The sequence below is a fragment of the Diplotaxodon limnothrissa genome, linkage group LG17 (genome assembly GCF_057381915.1).
Source record: "Diplotaxodon limnothrissa isolate DT_005_m linkage group LG17, D_limnothrissa_male_GT1.1, whole genome shotgun sequence".
In the NCBI taxonomy this organism is placed as follows: domain Eukaryota; kingdom Metazoa; phylum Chordata; class Actinopteri; order Cichliformes; family Cichlidae; genus Diplotaxodon; species Diplotaxodon limnothrissa.
Window position 1 is genome coordinate 24,452,832 of NC_140612.1, and position 18,266 is coordinate 24,471,097.

Here is an 18,266-nt window from a genome sequence, read left to right on the forward strand (position 1 = left end):
GACCTCTTGTTACCTGCTCTTTAAGCAACTGGTCTTTCTTGTTCACTTTCTCTTTAATTCACTGTTTGGAGCCAACAATTAGACATCAACCCACAGGTAGAAAGCAGTAATGTGGGCTGGTGGTGGTGGTGTTACTGGGTGGGGTCAAAGTGAGGCTGGTTTCAAGGCTGGCAGGTGTTCCATATCAACAATGGCATTCATCAGAGACCCACAGGGTCCCTTCCACCACAGCCAGCCGCTGGCTAACAGGCACGCTTTAGCAACACAAAGGAAACCACAACTACTTGACATCCGCTTGGGTTGTCCATTGGAGATAGAGGTGAATGGAGCCCAAAGTGGCTTTTAGAAGTCCAGTATCTCATTAGCACTACAACTTTGTCAGCTAGACTCTTTGACACAGTTCAAATCACAGCTGAAAACCTCAGTTTTCATCTGAATATCAGCTATAACCTTCCTGTCTTGTTGTTTTGTGTTGCAAGGTAATTCTGAGTGTAAATAGTTTTTTATTTTTGAGAAAGTAAATATTTCTCATTAATTTCAATCCATTTCTACATATGTTGTTTTATATTTGTTCATTTGAAACAGTTTTTGGAACTGGAGTTCAAGGCTTTCAGTACCCACGGTGAATTGGAATTGACATGAACCCTGAAGTGGAGGCCTTTAAAAGGTCTCTTAGGGTCCTTATCATTAGTGAGAAGAGAGTTACTGGTCCATCTACGTTCATACAAGCGGTGTTTAATGCCCAAAAGAATGACATCATAAATACAAGCAGTGAAAAGGAGGTTCTTCTCAGTCAGGAGTCCCTCTTTTTGACCCCCTTCCTCACCTCCTCCCTCTCATTCTCAGGTGTGACATGATGGAGTAAGTAATGGGAAAGGTTATCCTGTTCTTATTTAAGGGAGGTTGGAAACGAAGCCTGTCTCTTAGATCAGACAGCTGCTACATGCTAAGCTTGTATGTTTTGATAGACTTCTGAGTATATATCCTTTGTGTTTCCTGTTCTCATAGTTTTAATTAATTTTTAGTTTTTAACTGGTTTAGGGAGGAATTTTTTTTTGGCTTATTTGCATTACGTCATTTTGTTTCTTTTGCGCCTCTTGTAGCTTAGTTTATGTTTGCTTTCAAGTAAAAATAATATGAATCTGGGGTGTGGCATCCTCTTTCTGCATGCTGTGGTCACAGAGCTTAGATGAGTTTTTCTTTACCTGCTCGTGTCCATAACAATAAGGTCATTTACCCAGGCATGGCATGCCCAGAAAGTACACACAGTACTTTTCAAAAGCAGGAGGTCCTTTCCAAAGCTTTTGGGGAATCAGGAGCCATAATAGCTTATTTCAGGAAAAAAAAAAGATTCTCTTTAGTAGAGTCCCAGCATAAAAAAGGGCACATGAAGCATATGAAGCACTATTTAGGTGCCACTTATTCTATAAAAAGGGGGCACAGAAGATCAAAGGTGAAAAAGGTTTTACTTTTTTTTCTGTTGTGTAAGAAACCAACAGCTCATCACATAAAATCTTCTCTTTGTGCCTGTGTACATACTGTCTCTGCTTTGACTCATCTCTGCAGAATGACTCCAGACACGAGGCGCACGGCAGCGATTGCTGACTGATGACAACCTGGAGTGTCACGGGACTGAATGGACAAAAACATTACAGGTGTAGGGGTGGGGGTGGATTTTGGGAATCCTTTGGCAAGGGCTCGGTGCCGAACAAAACAACAACAATTATGTCCTTTTTAGAGACTAATGAGGGGCCACAGTTACAAGAATGAACCAGAGGGAGTTCACAGACATACAGATACAAGCCACACACAAGGACAAACACGAGAAAACAAAAGGACCCTTGGCAGACAAAAATACAAAAATGAGCCAGGAGAGAAAACACAGCAGCCAATCACACAAGCACAGTCACTGAGTGCCTTCATAATTTCAACATATTTCAGTGTTAATTAAATTTTCAATGCTAATAATTTTGTGTTAATTCTAACCAAAACTGTTTTTCTAAACCTGAAAAATAATGAAAGAATCCTTCATGTTGCATCAATACAAGGAGTCTATTTTTTTTACAGAAGACAAAAGATTTCAAAACTAACTGGATTTATTTGACGTTCATAATATGGAGAGAAAAATCTCAAGGGTTTTTTTTTTTTTTCACCCCTTGAGAGTCTTGTTACTTTATTAATGTACGTACATTTTTTTTATTAGAATTACTTTTAAAAACTGTATTAAAACAACACATTCACAGCCTGGTACAACAACAGGTTTGGTCTCTGTGGACAGGAAGTCCTTTAATTTTAGCATTTTATAATTCTTTATTTATTTAAAAGGGACAGTGAAGCTTAACATAGTCCAAATATAAAATATCAAATGATGTACTGCACATAGGTTTATAGCTATTGCTCACTTCCAGCCATTGCCCCGTGTTGGGCTTACATTCACAATACACACAGTTACACCATTCACTTTTTTTAATCACCTGTTTGGATGTAATCGAGGTGTTATGTTGGAGTGGGGCTAATTTGATTGACAGGTGTGCATGCGATGCTTTCTAGAGAACTTTTAATGGGATTATCTCACTAGTGTTACAGAATCCAGAGCATTTGTGCTTTCTATTGTTAGCAAATAAGTGTATAAGTGTTAGTATATTTAAATATAGTAAATGTGATAAATCTAGCTTTAAAAACCTGGGCATTCGTCTTGTAATCGGAAGGTTGCCGGTTCGAGCCCCGGCTCCGACAGTCTCGGTCGTTGTGTCCTTGGGCGAGACACTTCACCCGTTGCCTACTGGTGGTGGTCAGAGGGCCCGGTGGTGCCAGTGTCCGGCAGCCTCGCCTCTGTCAGTGCGCCCTAGGGCGGCTGTGGCTACAATGTAGCTTGCCATCACCAGTGTGTGAATGTGTGTGTGAATGGGTGGATGATTGTGTATAGTGTAAAGTGCTTTGGGGTCCTTAGGACCAAGTAAAGCGCTATACAAATACAGACCATTTACCATTCTTTCCTAGTCTAATTGACCACAAGGGCACATTCATAAAGCATCTGATGCTACAGACATTGGTGGATCGACTGAGTGAAATTTGGGGTTTAGTATTTAGTTGAGCAAAGGTATTTTGAATGTTATCATTTGTTTTTGAGATTTATATTTAGCCTTATTAGATTGCAAGAGTGGAATATAGTGAGAGAGTGGAGAGGGTTTGAAATAAATGGTCTGAGGCAGAATCTGAGAAAGCAGTCTGTGGTTAGGGCATAGCAATCAGTCAATAGTCACTCTCTTTTCCCTCAATTTTTGTATCCACCAAGCCCTGACACCCGTTTATTGTTTGATAATGAGGTAATGAGAAAATCCAGTTCACAGTGTGTTTTAGGAGCATTTCTCTGAAAACAGATGTCATGCTCCGGTCAAAAATAAACAGTGACAGTAGACACACACACACACACACACACACACACACACACACACACACACACACACACACACACACACACACACACACACACACACACACACACACACAGTAACCACAGTGCACACTCCTGTAACAACACAAAGGCTTTCCATTAGTAATAACCTTTCTGCAAAGTAGCGAGGCCAGCTGCTGGGTTCTCCATCCTGCTTGATTACTCTCTGAACAAACCTGTCCAATCAGTCCTATTCATGGGTGCCAACACTCACATGCCAACTCTGACCTGACTGACCTCCGCAGAGGGCCAGCCCCTTCAGACTTGACCTTAGGTGTAGATGCTTATTGTCGGAGCTGCTGTCCCCAGCGCTCTTACAAAGGCTCGGATGCCAGAAATTAGGCACTTGAGGGAAACTCGAGAACTCCTGGCTAAAACTCCTGCTTGCAGAAAAAAGGCAATTGTAAAAATCAAGTGCTGTAATTGAGGGTAAATTTCGAGTCGAGAGGAGTGTTGGTAAATGCGTTTGTGTTTTTTGTGCATCGTCTATGAAGTGAGGCAAAGAAGAGGGTTGGCAGACAGACAGATTCAGCCTTCAAATATTGCTAATTGCTAACAGTTAAGAATAACACTTAACATTTTCAACCAGGCTGATGTCTGTCTGTGTTTATTTTTCAGTTCAGACTGAAAACGCTTTACAAGGTGTATAGAATTTAAAATGCAAATGGCCGCAAAAACAACTTCAACATGTTAACAAACAGTGAAATGACACGATCGGAGGAATGCCAAAATGCTTACCAGACACCAGCTTTATTGCACCTCCAACTTAACTGTATATAAAAGATGGATGTAACCACTAGGACATCACCCATTAACCCTTTTGGTCCAATGGGAGGCAGCTAGCAGGTAGCTACAGCTCCCTGCACCTGCACACCCATCAGTCTAGGTGCCACACTTCATAACTTCAAGCTTTAATGGTATCCAAATGCAGTGGTTGTACACACAGCTGTTAGGCAGCTTTAAGTGGCCACTGAAGAAACAGAAATGAGTTTATGTGTGCTCAATGAGATGTTAGGACAACAATGAACAGCTCATTTCAGGTCAAGTTCAATCTACATGATGGGAAATAGAGCTATTTATGGCTGTTATTTCAAGTGCTGTTTTGTAAGTAGCTTCTGCAGTATTAATATAAAATGTTATCACCAGGGGACAGTGAGGAGGTAGTTTTGAATGTTTAACTTCTGATATATATAGATTTATAAATATACAGACAGTGTTGGGAAGGTTACTTTTAAAATATATTCCACTACAGATGACAGAATACATGCCCCAAAATTTATTCTGTAACGTATTCCGTTACGTTACTCAATGACAGTAACGTATTCTCAATACTTTGGATTACCTATTATATTATCATGCTTTTTTACAACTACATGAATGTACTATTACTTTGTGATTTATTACTATTACTGAAGGTTACTCGCCATACCAATACCAACTAGATTTTTAAATCTTAATATAAAATGAGTAACAGCAGGGTGGACATTAGGTAAGGCTGCACTTTTTGCAGCGATCTTGTATATATTCACGCATATATAAAACAGGTCCGCGGCTCCGAACCGTAGTATAAAATTTCAAAGCTTTAATGACTCGACTGGTTAAATAAGGGTTAAATTAAACACTGCACCATCTTGTGGTATGAACCGGTAATACACAGAAGCACTGCCCAGCAGTTTTTTATGTTGAGCTGATATCTCTTCGATACAACACACAAATGTTTTGGAAACACATCGCATTGATGTATTTAGTTAATTCTGCAAGATTTGAAACTGTTTTATCATGGTCTGGGTGAGTGGCTGGAAACTTCCACTAGGTTCTTGAACTTCCCTGGTCTCCGCCCATGGGCAGGGCCACCACACCCTCTACCACCTGGAGCTGACTGAGCTAATTAGGCTGGGAGATTTAAGCGCTGTGCTGACATCTCTTCTCCACCAGTTCATCGACTACCCTGCTGCTCCCAGACACTCCACGGCTTTAAACCGCACAGCCTTTTGGACTTTGGATTTTCCTCTCCGTTTCCTGGGATTCACTCCTTGCCTCACCTGCCTGCCCTCCTGCAGTCCCTCAGTCTTGGAACCACAAGGATCTCAGCTCAGCCACATCCACATCATCAAACTCACCCGGACCTACGCCGCCTCTCCTTCAACACATCCATCTCTCACCTGCAAATGTGACTGTTCCCGCTCCAGTTTCCTTCTCAGTCCTGCCCCTTTGTTTTGCCCCAGCCACATTGCCACGCCACCCAAATCCTGTACCGTTTGTCACTACTACATATTATCCTTGTGTTGATCAATAAAACTCTGTTAAAACCTTTTCTCTGCCTCTGCTCTGGGTACTGCGCTTGGGTTCAGTTCCAGTTACCGGTCTCTGGCCTTTTGTGACATGTTTTTACAAACAATACTTTAAGTACTGTTAAGGGAGTAGGTCCCCTCCTCCCTTAAAGTTAAGGGAGGGGACCTAATTTTCCAAACGATTATTTCAAGTGCTTATGGTGAGAAAAACGGTCTTCTTCAAGGTTTTATTTACATTTGATGATATCATAAACACCGCCCCCATTTTGGTCAAAGACAGAGCGTGACACCGTAGAGATTGCCGATGTTTTGAAATATTACAGAGGTCGTGGTGGGGAAAGAAGCTGTTCCCTGAGGGTGTTTTTTCATTAAGATGCCATCGCCACAGAGATTTATAAGACTCACATGGAAAAATCTCTGCCAGGACACAACCTAAAGATACTTTAACCATTCTGAGATTTTTTTTATAAACTCACAATCTTCGAAGTTTGAGTGGCCTTTGCTGCTTTTGCTTTGTCGAGGCGTTTCGTCCTGCAGTTTGGAAAGCACGTTCAGCACCTTTGCTTTCCTCTCCTCCATCTTGCTTTCCTTATCCTCGAGACTCCCAGGCCTTCTCCCTCCAGCCGGGGACTCAGCTTGGTCCCTCCATCCTGGATAATTGGATTCCTCCTCATCTGGGCCCCCTTCGCCTGTGTGGGAACCTGGAGTGAAGGCATACAACATGAAATATACATTTAAAAAGAAAGACCTGGCTCTACCATGCTTACTCTCTACATTTTAACCCTTTAAACATCACAGTGCTGCAAAAGAAACACATTTGTATTCATGATTCTCGAGGAAGGAGCCACTTAGAAGAAAGCACTAAAACCCATTTCCAGGCTGTTAATAGCTAACACTAATTCTCATCAAATTGTTTTTTCGAATGCTGCAGTCACATCTCCTTCAGTCCTTTCAGTGCCGCACTAAAGAGCCAGACTTAAACAGCCATCTATTTTGTCACTGACCAGCCAATTACGAGTCCCATTATCTCCAAATACAAAGTCCACAGAATACACTTCTTGGTGTAGAAGCGTAGAGACAAAGAGCGCCATCAATGCAGACTTGAGCTTAAAGGAGCCTCAAATTGTCTTTTGCGACAGTTTCCATTAGAGTTTCAGACTCTTTTCTTCGTGCTACTTTTGCAAACACGAGTGTTTCTTGTGTTAGCACATGAGCGAAAATTCAAAATGTGATACATCAGGAGACGGGTCCATTCATTAAGAGGAGAAAGCTCGACCGGTCGAGTAGATGATGGACATTGGATTCAATAAGCCTCACGAACGTGGTGGTGGCGAGCGTTCATTTATCCTGCGTGCAGAGGTCAGCAGCTCAGATTGATGTAGCCATGTCTCATTTGACAGGCTGTCTTCCACCACAGTGCACACAATCACACGCCTCAACGTCCTTCTGAAGCCCCAATGTCATCAAAACGGGTGAAAGACGGAGAAATGTATTCATCTTCAGAGCAAAAAATTTATCATTCTGTTTCATATGCAACAAAAAACTTCAACAGTGACACGATGACAAATGAGATGAGAAGCAACACGATTTCAAAAGGAAAACAAAAGCTTTGGTTAAAATTCATTTTATCAATCATCTTGATTCATTAATTAAGAAATGACAAATTTGACTCAAAACTTTATACAGCCCTCATAAGAACAAAAGAAACATCAAAACAGACATGATTAACCAGACTCATCTGTTTTCCTCTGCCTAAAATCAATAATTCATTTCTTATTTAGTGTTTATGGTCAACTCCAAACATCTTCCATCGCTCTCCTTTAAAGTCCAGGGCCCATATTCCCAGTTTCCCAGTCTTTCCTGTCTCTGGTCGCCATGCCACTGCAAATCACTTTCAGTGTGGATGGCGCCTTACTTAAGGGAGTCAAAGCATTAAATAAAACTTTATCTTTAATTTTACTAGCCATGAAATGGCTAATTACAAAGAAAATTACATTCCCCTTAGCAAATAGACTCTGGGCATCAAAACAGCTCAGCTGCATAGGCAGGAAAACTATGTAACATATGCTGCCTGGGAGAAGGCCTGTGTTTGAGCCCCAAATCATTCCCAGAGAGACCTCCAGTCTGCATAAATATGGAGTTGCAGCTGTCCCGAAACAATATGGTGGCTGCTAAGTGTTTAATTCTGATGACTGTAGAAAAAGTCGCAGACTTCAGTTAGTGAACAGTAGGTGGTGGACCAAACTACTGTGATGCATATGAACGGGGGTGTCCATTTGTCAAGACTTTAAAACTGATTGTTCTAAAATATAAAGACGACATTAAAATCACCTTCATCTTCATGTATCCCCTTCATACCGTGATTTATGAGGTGTTTATATATATATTTTCTTCTGACTGATTCCAAACCTGCACAATCTTTATATCAGGGTGAAAGGATTCAGTATTCAGTTTATTCGTTTTGAAGCCCTCCTATCCTAACCTGCAGTGGCCTAATCCATGAATGCACAGCCGTGATTGCTGGTTAGTTCAGGCTGAAAACAACAGCCCATCTAAAACACACAGAGCAGGTTACCATACCAACCGCAGCATCTGAGCACAGCAGATAGCTGGATTTGGCTGCGAGTGGCCAAGTCAAATCCCCTCGCTGATCTCGAAAAAAGGCCACACACCGCCCACAACACACACCGCCTGCCCTTTGCCATGCAGCGCACCAGCCAAAGGCAATAAGGTTGGACTTGTATCTCTTTCTTTGCATGTTTGAGAAAGGGATGAGCATCAACGAGACAATCAACGTGTCGAGGCCATTCACTGACGCCACCCGGAGCCTTCACTCCTCTATGTCTTGAATGAATGGCAGAATAGGAGCAGGGTGGAATAAAAAAGAAAATCCTTCTCAAATTATTATTCATGGGGAGGGGATTTTCCTTTCAGGCCTCCTTTATCGATGCCTTTCCCAACACGTCACCCTCTCTATCTGCCCTGACAAGTGCCAATCAATGGGCTTGAGTCCAGGTTTTTGGGAAACGCCGGAGGATTTCAGAGACAATAGCCAATGAGTCCACAGTGATGGTGGCTCAGAGACAATAGTGACATGGCTACACTGTTAGTGTGTGGTCCACAGGGGGTGAAACGATCCTTGCTTAGTACATGACTAATCTCTGGCTGCATCACCTCTGTCTTTCTGCAGCCTAATCTGTCCCGTAGTTTCCTCAACTTCCCTGAAACAATCCACTGAGGTCAGTTCAGATTAGTGCTCTTTGTGGCCCTGTACATCGCCACATTCATTTGGACACTTACATCTTTAGTTGCAGCTGAATGCTAAACTCTGAGGGTGAACACAGAGTGACCGAGCAGCAGAGAAACAGCCATGAAACAATTACGAGGGAAGGGATTATTCTACCTATGAATTCCAAATGAGCAAAGATGGACAAAGGTCTTATCGCAGGCCTCACTGGGGAGCCAGGGCATCTTGTAGCAGCTGATTTCTGGGTCTGGCTTAATCTCTAAATCATTCAACCATTTTCAATCGATCCAAAGGGATGGGTGACTCATTGATGTGGGGATCTGGGGTGGAGCTTTCTAGAGATTACAAATTGGTTATTTTATTCAATTCTATTACAGGAAATTCATGATATCAGTACTCATGGAGCTTGGCCAGAACAAAGTAGAAGGTGCAGAAGATTTTTTTTATGTATTTAACTCTTTTTTTTTTCTTTTTACCAATTTATTGGTAACAACATTGGTATTGAGGTTATTGCCTCAATGCCTCACTTTTGATAATCACCACCTAAATCTCTATATAAGAACAAAATAACTTAAAAAGAATGTAAATTGTATAATTATGTAAATAGCTTATTTCAGCTCATATTTTTTGATTTTTGATTTTATTATGTTATATTATATTATGCATTTATTTCTACTGTATTTCTCATATGCTGCTCTTATAATTGTTTCTGTTGTTTTAAATGATCATTGGATTCTTTTCTGTTGTGAACTGCAGTGGAATTATTTAATTGTACAGGGAACTATGTTTTTTTTACTGTGTATATGACAATAACACTTGAACTTGAAATGAATTATGTGCTTTAAATTGAATTTCATTAGCATTAACACTATTAGGAATGAAGTAGCTAAAATTAGTCAGCTAGCTGTAATGTTTGGGTAACGAGCAATTTGTGCATTAAGCCCCGTCACATGTTAATAGTAATATCATTATTATCTTTATTATTATAAAGTTCTGTTTGATTCAGTTTTATTCATATAGTGATGATCTTATTATTCTTAAACTATGGTTTGCAGTATTTTGGCTGGGCCCTCAGTCATGGTACAATAACGTACCATATATACAACAATCATAATAATAATAAACATGATTAATAAATAAAAATAATAGGGCAGGACATATGTCTTTTCACTGCTATAGTCAATGTTAGCCTGCATATAGATGTGCTGCTTCGAAACACCAGCAACAATTTAACGATTGCAGTTCCATGGGTCCAATGAATAACAATGGATGGCTTTATGGTTTGGTTGTATGGTTTTATGGATGATACAATCCATAAAACCTTTGTTATTAATAAAAGTGATGGACATACTATAATTGTAGGGTTTGGATCTATGACTTCTACAAATGTAGGGAACTTCATTCAGGATGGAAATCTGACATAATCTTCAAATCCATTCTGAGAAGTTGTTCATCACACTAAACCTACAAAAGGGATACCCATATTCTCATGGAGTCAAATTGGGGTCATTCCCTCCATTAGGGGCTTAAATGAAAGGTTGAACTGCTCGCACGTCCAGGGTAGCCAAATCTCACCTATCCACACAAAGACATGCCACACACTGGGCATCTTTTAGAGGCGCCGTAACCTCCAGAGCGACCTCTCCACGGCCTGCTAATGACCCCTTCCCTCTGAGGGTGACCGTGTCTTTGGCCTCTAAAAGGTCAAAGCACATAAGCCATCACCAGGATCCTCTACATAACATCTTTTTCATGTTTGCCCAAGTTTTACAGGGTAGTTAAACAAGCAAAGACTTATTCTAAAATCTGTCAGGAACCAAAAAAGGAGCATTTTACAGCTTAATGGAATTTAACTTATTGTGTAACTAGACAATGGATATACATTGTATACCTTCTACAAGCTAATAAATCAATCAGTCTTTGTAAAAATGCCTTTAAAGAGTCATAAAATGCTCTTTACTTGTGTGGCCACTTCTTACAGTCAGAAACAGAGGAGGTAAATAAACATGTTACACAGTAAAGTCAACCTTTAGGAAAGACCTGTAAAACACAGAGAAGAGGTTCTGGGTGTCCTCACAAACTCTTTTTTAGGAGACCCTCTCTAAGTTTCAATCACTTCCGTACCTCGTTGAAACTAAAATTTGTCTTCATAACAAGAGTTTTGAGTTTGTATGTTCATGTTTGCAGAAAAGGTCTTCATCCATAAAGAGACTGGATCTGAATGTACAAAGGTGTCCCAAAGGTTCTGACACCTGATCAGAAAATCTTGAGTGACTAAACTGAAGCAAACACGGATCTCTTCAAATACACAATTACACTATGATGCAAAACAGCAGAACTTGAGCTTGGACGTCCAGGTTGCATCCTTGGCTGCCTGGATGTTCAAGGGCATTTTAATTATTGTCTTTGATACAAAAAGAGAACTTTTGGTGACACAAGATGTTATCCACGTTTCAATATTTTGGCCGTTTTATTTATTTATATATTATTAACTTTATTAGGAATTCATATTGTTTTGCTTTGTTTTTACCCTCTCATCCTCTCTTCAGCTCTAAAATCAAAAGGTGGAGATTCACAGCGTTTTAATCCCAGTAGGGGGTTGTCCTGCAGGAGGGTAGGTGACGCACTATTAATCAAGTGTGTCATCACATGAGTCAAGGTGTGCAAATAGGCATGGGGTCAATACCACAAGAGGTTTGTCCCACCCTATCATGTGACCTATTGAGGTATGACATTTTTGGGACACCCCCACACCCAGTCCATATCACACACGCTGATGAATTTATATAAGAATGTAATGTGCTTGAAAGTCTGATTGTGTACTGTATATTTATTAAACCCTGAAGCACTTTGCCAACATGTGCTTTGAAAAGTGACATATGCCAAATCCTTCACATGGAGACTTTCTGTAACTAAACAAGTGTTTCATCGTTTTTCATGACTCATACCTCATATCAAGATTTAGAAATACTTTTTATTTTAATGCCTCTGTAATGCTGACATGATCGTAAAAGGAAAAGCAGTGCATTATATTAGAAAACTATTTATCCAATTAACATAACCGAACACTTAAAAAAAAAAAAAAAAATTATGTTAATTATGTCAATCAACCGACAGTGGCATCAGACATGTTGGATTTGGTAGACAACGCTGCGCCCTGCAGCTCAGCCTTCGGATGCATCAATCTCAGCTGTGATGGATGCATTTGTAACTTCCTCTAGCAATACAGCAGGCCATGGACCATTAGTGTTATAGCACAATGACGGATAATGGATAAGTAAGACACCAGCGAAAAAGAAAGAAAATGATCACAGTCTGACTGATGTGGTCAAATGAAGGTGGGAGGAAAAAGAGCGAGCTATTACTTCAAGGGTGGCTCTCCATTTCCACTGCGCTGACAACACTCCTGCCTGTTTTCTGGCCTTTTGCTGCCAGCTCTCTAGTGTTTGTGGTCCATACAGTAAAGCACTGCTCCTAAACCATCACTCATGAATGTGCACAAGCTGGCCCTACAGGTGAAGGTGATACTGCAGGCCAGCTGGCCCTAGCGAGGATTAACAGGCTTAAGTGTACCGGAGGCAAGGGAACGCCAAACACAGCGCTGACAGTGAGGAGACAATGGCCTCTAATAAAGCAGAGCCGACAGGGACTGAGTGGGCTTTTACTGGATCAAGCGCTAATGGTGAAGATGGGCTCTCGTATTGATTAAGTATTGTTGTAGTAGGCTCTTAGTTTTGAAACAGAGGTGGTATGTAATGACAGCGCAGACAGAGCCTGAAAAAAAATATGTGTTCTGAGTAAATCTAATGGATAACATACTGTGGCTGGACTGGGAGGGAGAATGGGAGGATCTGAACATGTCGAATGACGGACTTGGGTCTATGATCCATGACGATGGCGACCCTGAACCTCCTTCGGACTGATCCTGCATGGAAACAGAAAGGAAAAAAATCAGTTAGGCTGCTTTTCAGCAGAAACAGGAAGGAGCTATTTTAGGTTAAGGTTTCGGTGGAATTAGATTGACCTGCGTAATGTAATGTGCGGTTCTTTGAGTACAAGTCTGCGATAGCCACCATATCTGGAAATTTCCACATGCACATGGATCTTTCTTCTTGTTCTATTTGTTGCCATGTCTAACAAATTGAGGTGTAAACAGCAACTTTATATGTAAATGATTAAATAATGTACCTAGCTATAGATGGGGTGGAAATTAACCCTGTTCAGATGCACATAATGTTCCCCTTTTTCAAATTCCCTAACTGACTCTGGGAGATCTCAGCTATATGGACATCCTGAGGCTTTGCTTGTTTCTCTATTAGTTCCATGGTGATTTTTCCAGCATGGTTGGGCTCAGGTAGTGTAGCAGTGCTTCTAATAATGGGAAAGATGTTTGTTTGATCCTTCCTTGTAGTAAGAAAGCACTTTTAGTGCTCAAATTGAGGAGAAAGTATTTACCATTTATTGTGGGAAGCTGCTGCCACAGGGGAGTGTCTTTGCAAAGACTGCTTTAACAGTTTTTTGTTGGGCATTGAAGATTGGTGTTATTCACTTTAACTGTCGGTGGTTTTAATATTGTGGCTGATCTGTGTGTATCATTACAAAAACTGAGATTAAAATTCTGTTTCATTATTAAGTGTAGATTTTTGTTGGGGACGCAGATGGCTCGTTCCTGTGTAAGCTGCCACTCGCTGCCTAATTTTTGTGTTTCCATCTTTATAATTTTTTTTTTATCATACATTGATGCAGAAAAGGACCCCCCCCTGCCCCCACCACCAATACTGAAAACCAACACCTAGTACATGCACTTCCTTTTTTTCTTCAAAGACACAGCAGAGTAATCAAAATGAGCAAGTAGGGAAGTTGGTTCAAAACTTTTAATAACGTCGGGTTTGCCTCTGAAGAAGCACGTGAGGAAGAACTTGCAGCTTCTATCTTGAAAAACCTACTAATGGTTTATGAGTTTCTCATCATTGTAAATAATCCTGTGGGTGGATACTTGGTTTCAGTGAGGTGAATTATGCAAATGTTTGTATGAATCCTGCTCTGAGCACTCCGGCTAGACCCCCATCGTGGTCAGGCATAATTGTGGGGGGCTTATGGCTCTCATTCATGCTTTTCAGGGGCTCCCTCTCATCTGTCATAAAGAGGAGATTAATCGTAGATCACGTGGAGCACCTGCATCCATTCCACTGCAGCCCAGCGTGCAAAAGCCCTGTTTACCCTCCCGACCCCTCACCCCATCAAACCCTGTCTGATCCTGGTGGTGGTGCATCCTCCAAAAGAATCCTATCGTGTCGAGCTCTAACCCCCCCCCCCCCCACCACCACCACCACCACCACCACAACGACACACCAATGAGGTGGTGTAAAAGCCTACCATACAGTCGGGCCTCCCCCTTCTCCTGCAGCGCGTGACTGATTAACCACACACCTGCTGCACGCCGCGTGCCCTCTGTTATATTGTGTCTCAATTATCATCAACAATTTGGCTTGTCTTACTGGCATGACAGTTATAAATGCATGCTGGTTCAAGTTTGTAAAAGGGTGTCTTTGTGTGGGATGTGTGCACTGCTTGGGGCTGTTGTGCGATAGTAGCTGATTCCTCAAGGTCTAGTGTTTGTTGACAACAAAGCACAGTCCTGCTTTTGAAGGAAATCTGATAGATGAATGAAGGAGGGGTGAGTGTGTGTGTGTGTGTTTGGGTATGTGTGTGAGAGAACCAAAACTGGTTTCACAAGGGGCAGCGGCACTCACCGATTTGTTTTCTTGGACTTTCCCTGCAGAGTTGAACCTTTCAGAGATGCTGCCAGCTGTGAGCGGCCTCGAAACACCTGACGAAACCAGCAAAGAACACAGCGTCAGGCAGGAGGGAGAGGAAGCGATTGTGTGTTAGCAGTTGTGTTCATGCATCTGTGTACATAAGTGCTGGCCTCTGGCACACACTTCTATGCGCTTGTCTTTTTGTACTTGAGTGTGTGTGCTCAGATATGAGTAATGTTGTGTAGTAGTTCCAATTATGGCTCCTAATCTCTGAGCAAATAATGGCATAAAATGGAGCAACAAAACCCCAGAGGAGCACCTGTCTGCAGAAGCGTGCCAGGTGTAAACATTGTTCTGCAGACACAGAGAGAGGAAAGACAGGCTTTCAGAAAACTCAGACAGATTTTGTCTTTTTGTAAACATCGGAGGCATGGATGCATGAATGCTAACAACACCGTGGTGATTATATTTCTTTTTATGCTGGGCATGAGCCAGATAAATATGGTTTTATTCAGCCCAGTTTGGAGATTTCCACTGATAAGACAATTTAAAGGAATTCCAGCGGAAATTCACCCAGAGAAATTTTGTTTCTGATTAAATAAATAAGCCACAAACCGTTACAGTTTAAAAAGTACGAGGTCAAAGGTATAATTACATGAAGACCAAATTGACTGACTAACTCTGACTGACCCCCAAATGAAGAGCAAAAACATTGCCATCATACAGATAATGATGATGCAAGTCTCCACAAGATCCATCGTTTTCAAGCTTCCCACTCACTGTCTTTTATTTACTTTTTGCAAATCAGGGGGTCTGCAACTGGGCACCTCAGGATGCTTGAGAAAACCTGCAAAACTAACTGTTTATTACCAAACTGAAGACAACATTCATTTAATTTAGCAGGTTAGAAACTCAGAGTTCTTCCTTCCCACCATCGCAGGTTCTTGCTCACAGGAGGTTGCCTGATTGTTGGGATTTTCACTCTGCTAAGTCTTTATCTAATGCCAGATTCAGGCGACTGTTGTTGTTATTTGCCATTGTACAGATAACTGAATTAAACTAAATGTCTTGAATGTTTTTAGAAGAATATTTTGGCAACAAAAGAAGAAGACAGATCATCATAAATTGTGACGCTGTCAAGTGGTTCACCCAGTAAACGCTTGGAAGTCATGTGACATCCTTGAGCTCCTGACCTTGAGGTTGGGGTCGCTGAGATTTGAACTTGTCTGAGAGTGTATTTTGTCTGAGAGTGTATTTTGTCTGAGAGTGTATTTTTAGAAAATACACCTACGGTACGAATTTCAAATCCCTATGTCAGCTCGTTCTCAAGTTGTCGCATTCACAAACTTGGGTGCACTCCCCGCTTGCCAAGCACTTTGGATGATAATACCCTTTCAGCGTTTTACGGCTGAGGGATAAAAAGACAGCAGGTCGAGCTGAAGATGCTGAGATTTTCACTGGGAGGGACCAGAATGGACAGGATTAAAAGTGAATACATCAGAGGGTCAGCTCAGGTCTAGTTTAGAAGTTTAGAAACAAGGTTAAAGAGGCAAGGCTGAGATGGTTTGGACAGAGCAGGGATTTGGGATATTATGGATAAAGGATGTTCAAGATGGAGCTGCCAGGGAGGAAGAAAAGAGGAAGACCACAGAGAAGCTTGTACTATAGTGAAGGAGAAGGTGTAGAGGGTTGGTGTGACAGAGGAGGATGTTAGGGAAGCAGACAATCTGTTTTTTGTACAGATAAAACATGATTCCCAGTCTCTTCTTCACAATAAAGTACACAGCTTATTAATTCATTAATACTATTAAGCCAAGGTCTGTTTAAACAGGTCTGTGTTTGAACAAAGAAAAAAACTGTCTGTCACGACCTAGTAGATAGACCTGTGGTATCAATTTGAAAATCCTACATCCCCTCATTCACCAAGTTGCGTGTCCATGCTGCCTGCCTGGTTGCTCAGCGGGCTGCCTTTGAAGCCTTTGAAGCTGAGGGGTAAAAAAGCCCAACTAGGGACAAAAGTTGGAAGCACATCAGTTTAATGCTTGCCATTATATTTATTCATTTCAGTTTTATTTATATGGTACCAAATCACAACAACACTTGCCTCGAGGTGCTTTATATTGTAAGAAAAAGATCCTCTAATCATAAAGAGAAAACCACAACAATCAGACAACCTGTTATGAGAAATCACTTGGTGTCAGTGGGAAGGAAAAACAGCAAGAGACGTTCTGGAGAATCAGACTCAGGCAGAGGCTGTGAGGGACAAAGACACGCTTCATTTATTATAAAAAGTGAACCATCTGAGGTCTAAGTCACCATCAGAGATTATCAGCTTAACAATAAAATATCAGAATATGTCACTTTTGTTAATCCACAACAGTGTTCGTGTCTAAAAGACATGAACAGAATTAACTCAAACATGAGGTTATGTGAAAAAATCTTCCAGTAGATACGTGATAGATGATGAAGCGACGAAGAGCGAGCTCTCTTGATCTTTAGTGCTTTTGAACAGATGCAAAAATCTCAGAGTCGAGTTAAAATGAGAGATGTTTCTTCATGAATGGGTTGAATTGACCTCTTAAACATCCACAGTGTTTATCTCCCTCTCTGGTGCCTTATCAGTCTATAATCAGCAGGGGTTTTCTGCACACACTCTTCTCAGTTTCTTATCCTGTGTTATGTGTCAGTGTTGTTTCGAAGTGTGTTTGGCTTTCTTAGTCGGACTTTCCCAGTTAATGATCTACTCTAGCGGTTTGATCTTTATTAATATGGCACATCCTGATATCCCTATAAACCTTTTTCTGCCTCACCGCACCTTGAGGGAAAAGCAGTTAAGAGCTCGCAGCGGCATGCCTGGGAGCAGATGAGAGTCGATATTACAGCTTGTTAAAGAAAGAAAAAAAAAGGGGGGGGGGGGGGGGGATTTACACCATAAATGCATTGCTTACTCTCAAGGCCAGTCGTAGATGGAGAAAACACACCTTCAGGGTCATATTTTCCCCCCATGTAAGGTCTTATGTGTTTTCTCCAGACACACACACACACACAGGCACACCTGTCCAGCTGCTGCCTGTTATTACAGTGACGGTTTTTGCTTATCAAACAATCTCACTCAAACCGTCAGAGCAGGAGGTTTACGCTCAGTCAACTCAGATTTGTCTTTAAGTTACAACAAACATGCAAAACCACAATTAAAATCAGAAGGAATTCACTTTCTCACTCTCACACCAACGATCCAGACTGTTCAGAAACATCTTAACTGAAATAACGGGTGTTAGTCAGAGTTTGTTCTTTGGCTCTGAACTTCCTCTTTTGGCTCAGTGTCCCCTGATCATTAACAAGCTACAAGCTACAGGTGTATCTGCATGTTTGTGCAGGGTTGTGTTAAATCCATGGTTTATGTTGCAATCTCCCAAACTACCCACCAACCCCTCTTCCCTCCATTCATAACATTTAAGGTCTTTGCATTTCCACACAGCTTGGTTTTTTAGCTTTATCATGCTTAATATTGCTGA

The 18,266-nt window shown here is 41.3% G+C and overlaps 1 protein-coding gene across 1 annotated transcript in view; it reads right to left on the minus strand.

The window, feature by feature from the left end:
• The window catches only part of LOC146615047 (uncharacterized), a 65,672-nt gene that overhangs the window by 19,234 nt on the left and 28,172 nt on the right, over positions 1-18,266 (minus strand). Inside the window, exons 8-10 of the mRNA XM_085376552.1 lie at positions 14,746-14,822; positions 12,812-12,917; positions 6,222-6,446 (exon numbers count right to left, since the gene is read on the minus strand). Of these exons, the coding sequence (XP_085232678.1) occupies positions 6,222-6,446; positions 12,812-12,917; positions 14,746-14,822 (408 nt within the window). The remainder of the gene's footprint in view (positions 1-6,221; positions 6,447-12,811; positions 12,918-14,745; positions 14,823-18,266) is intronic.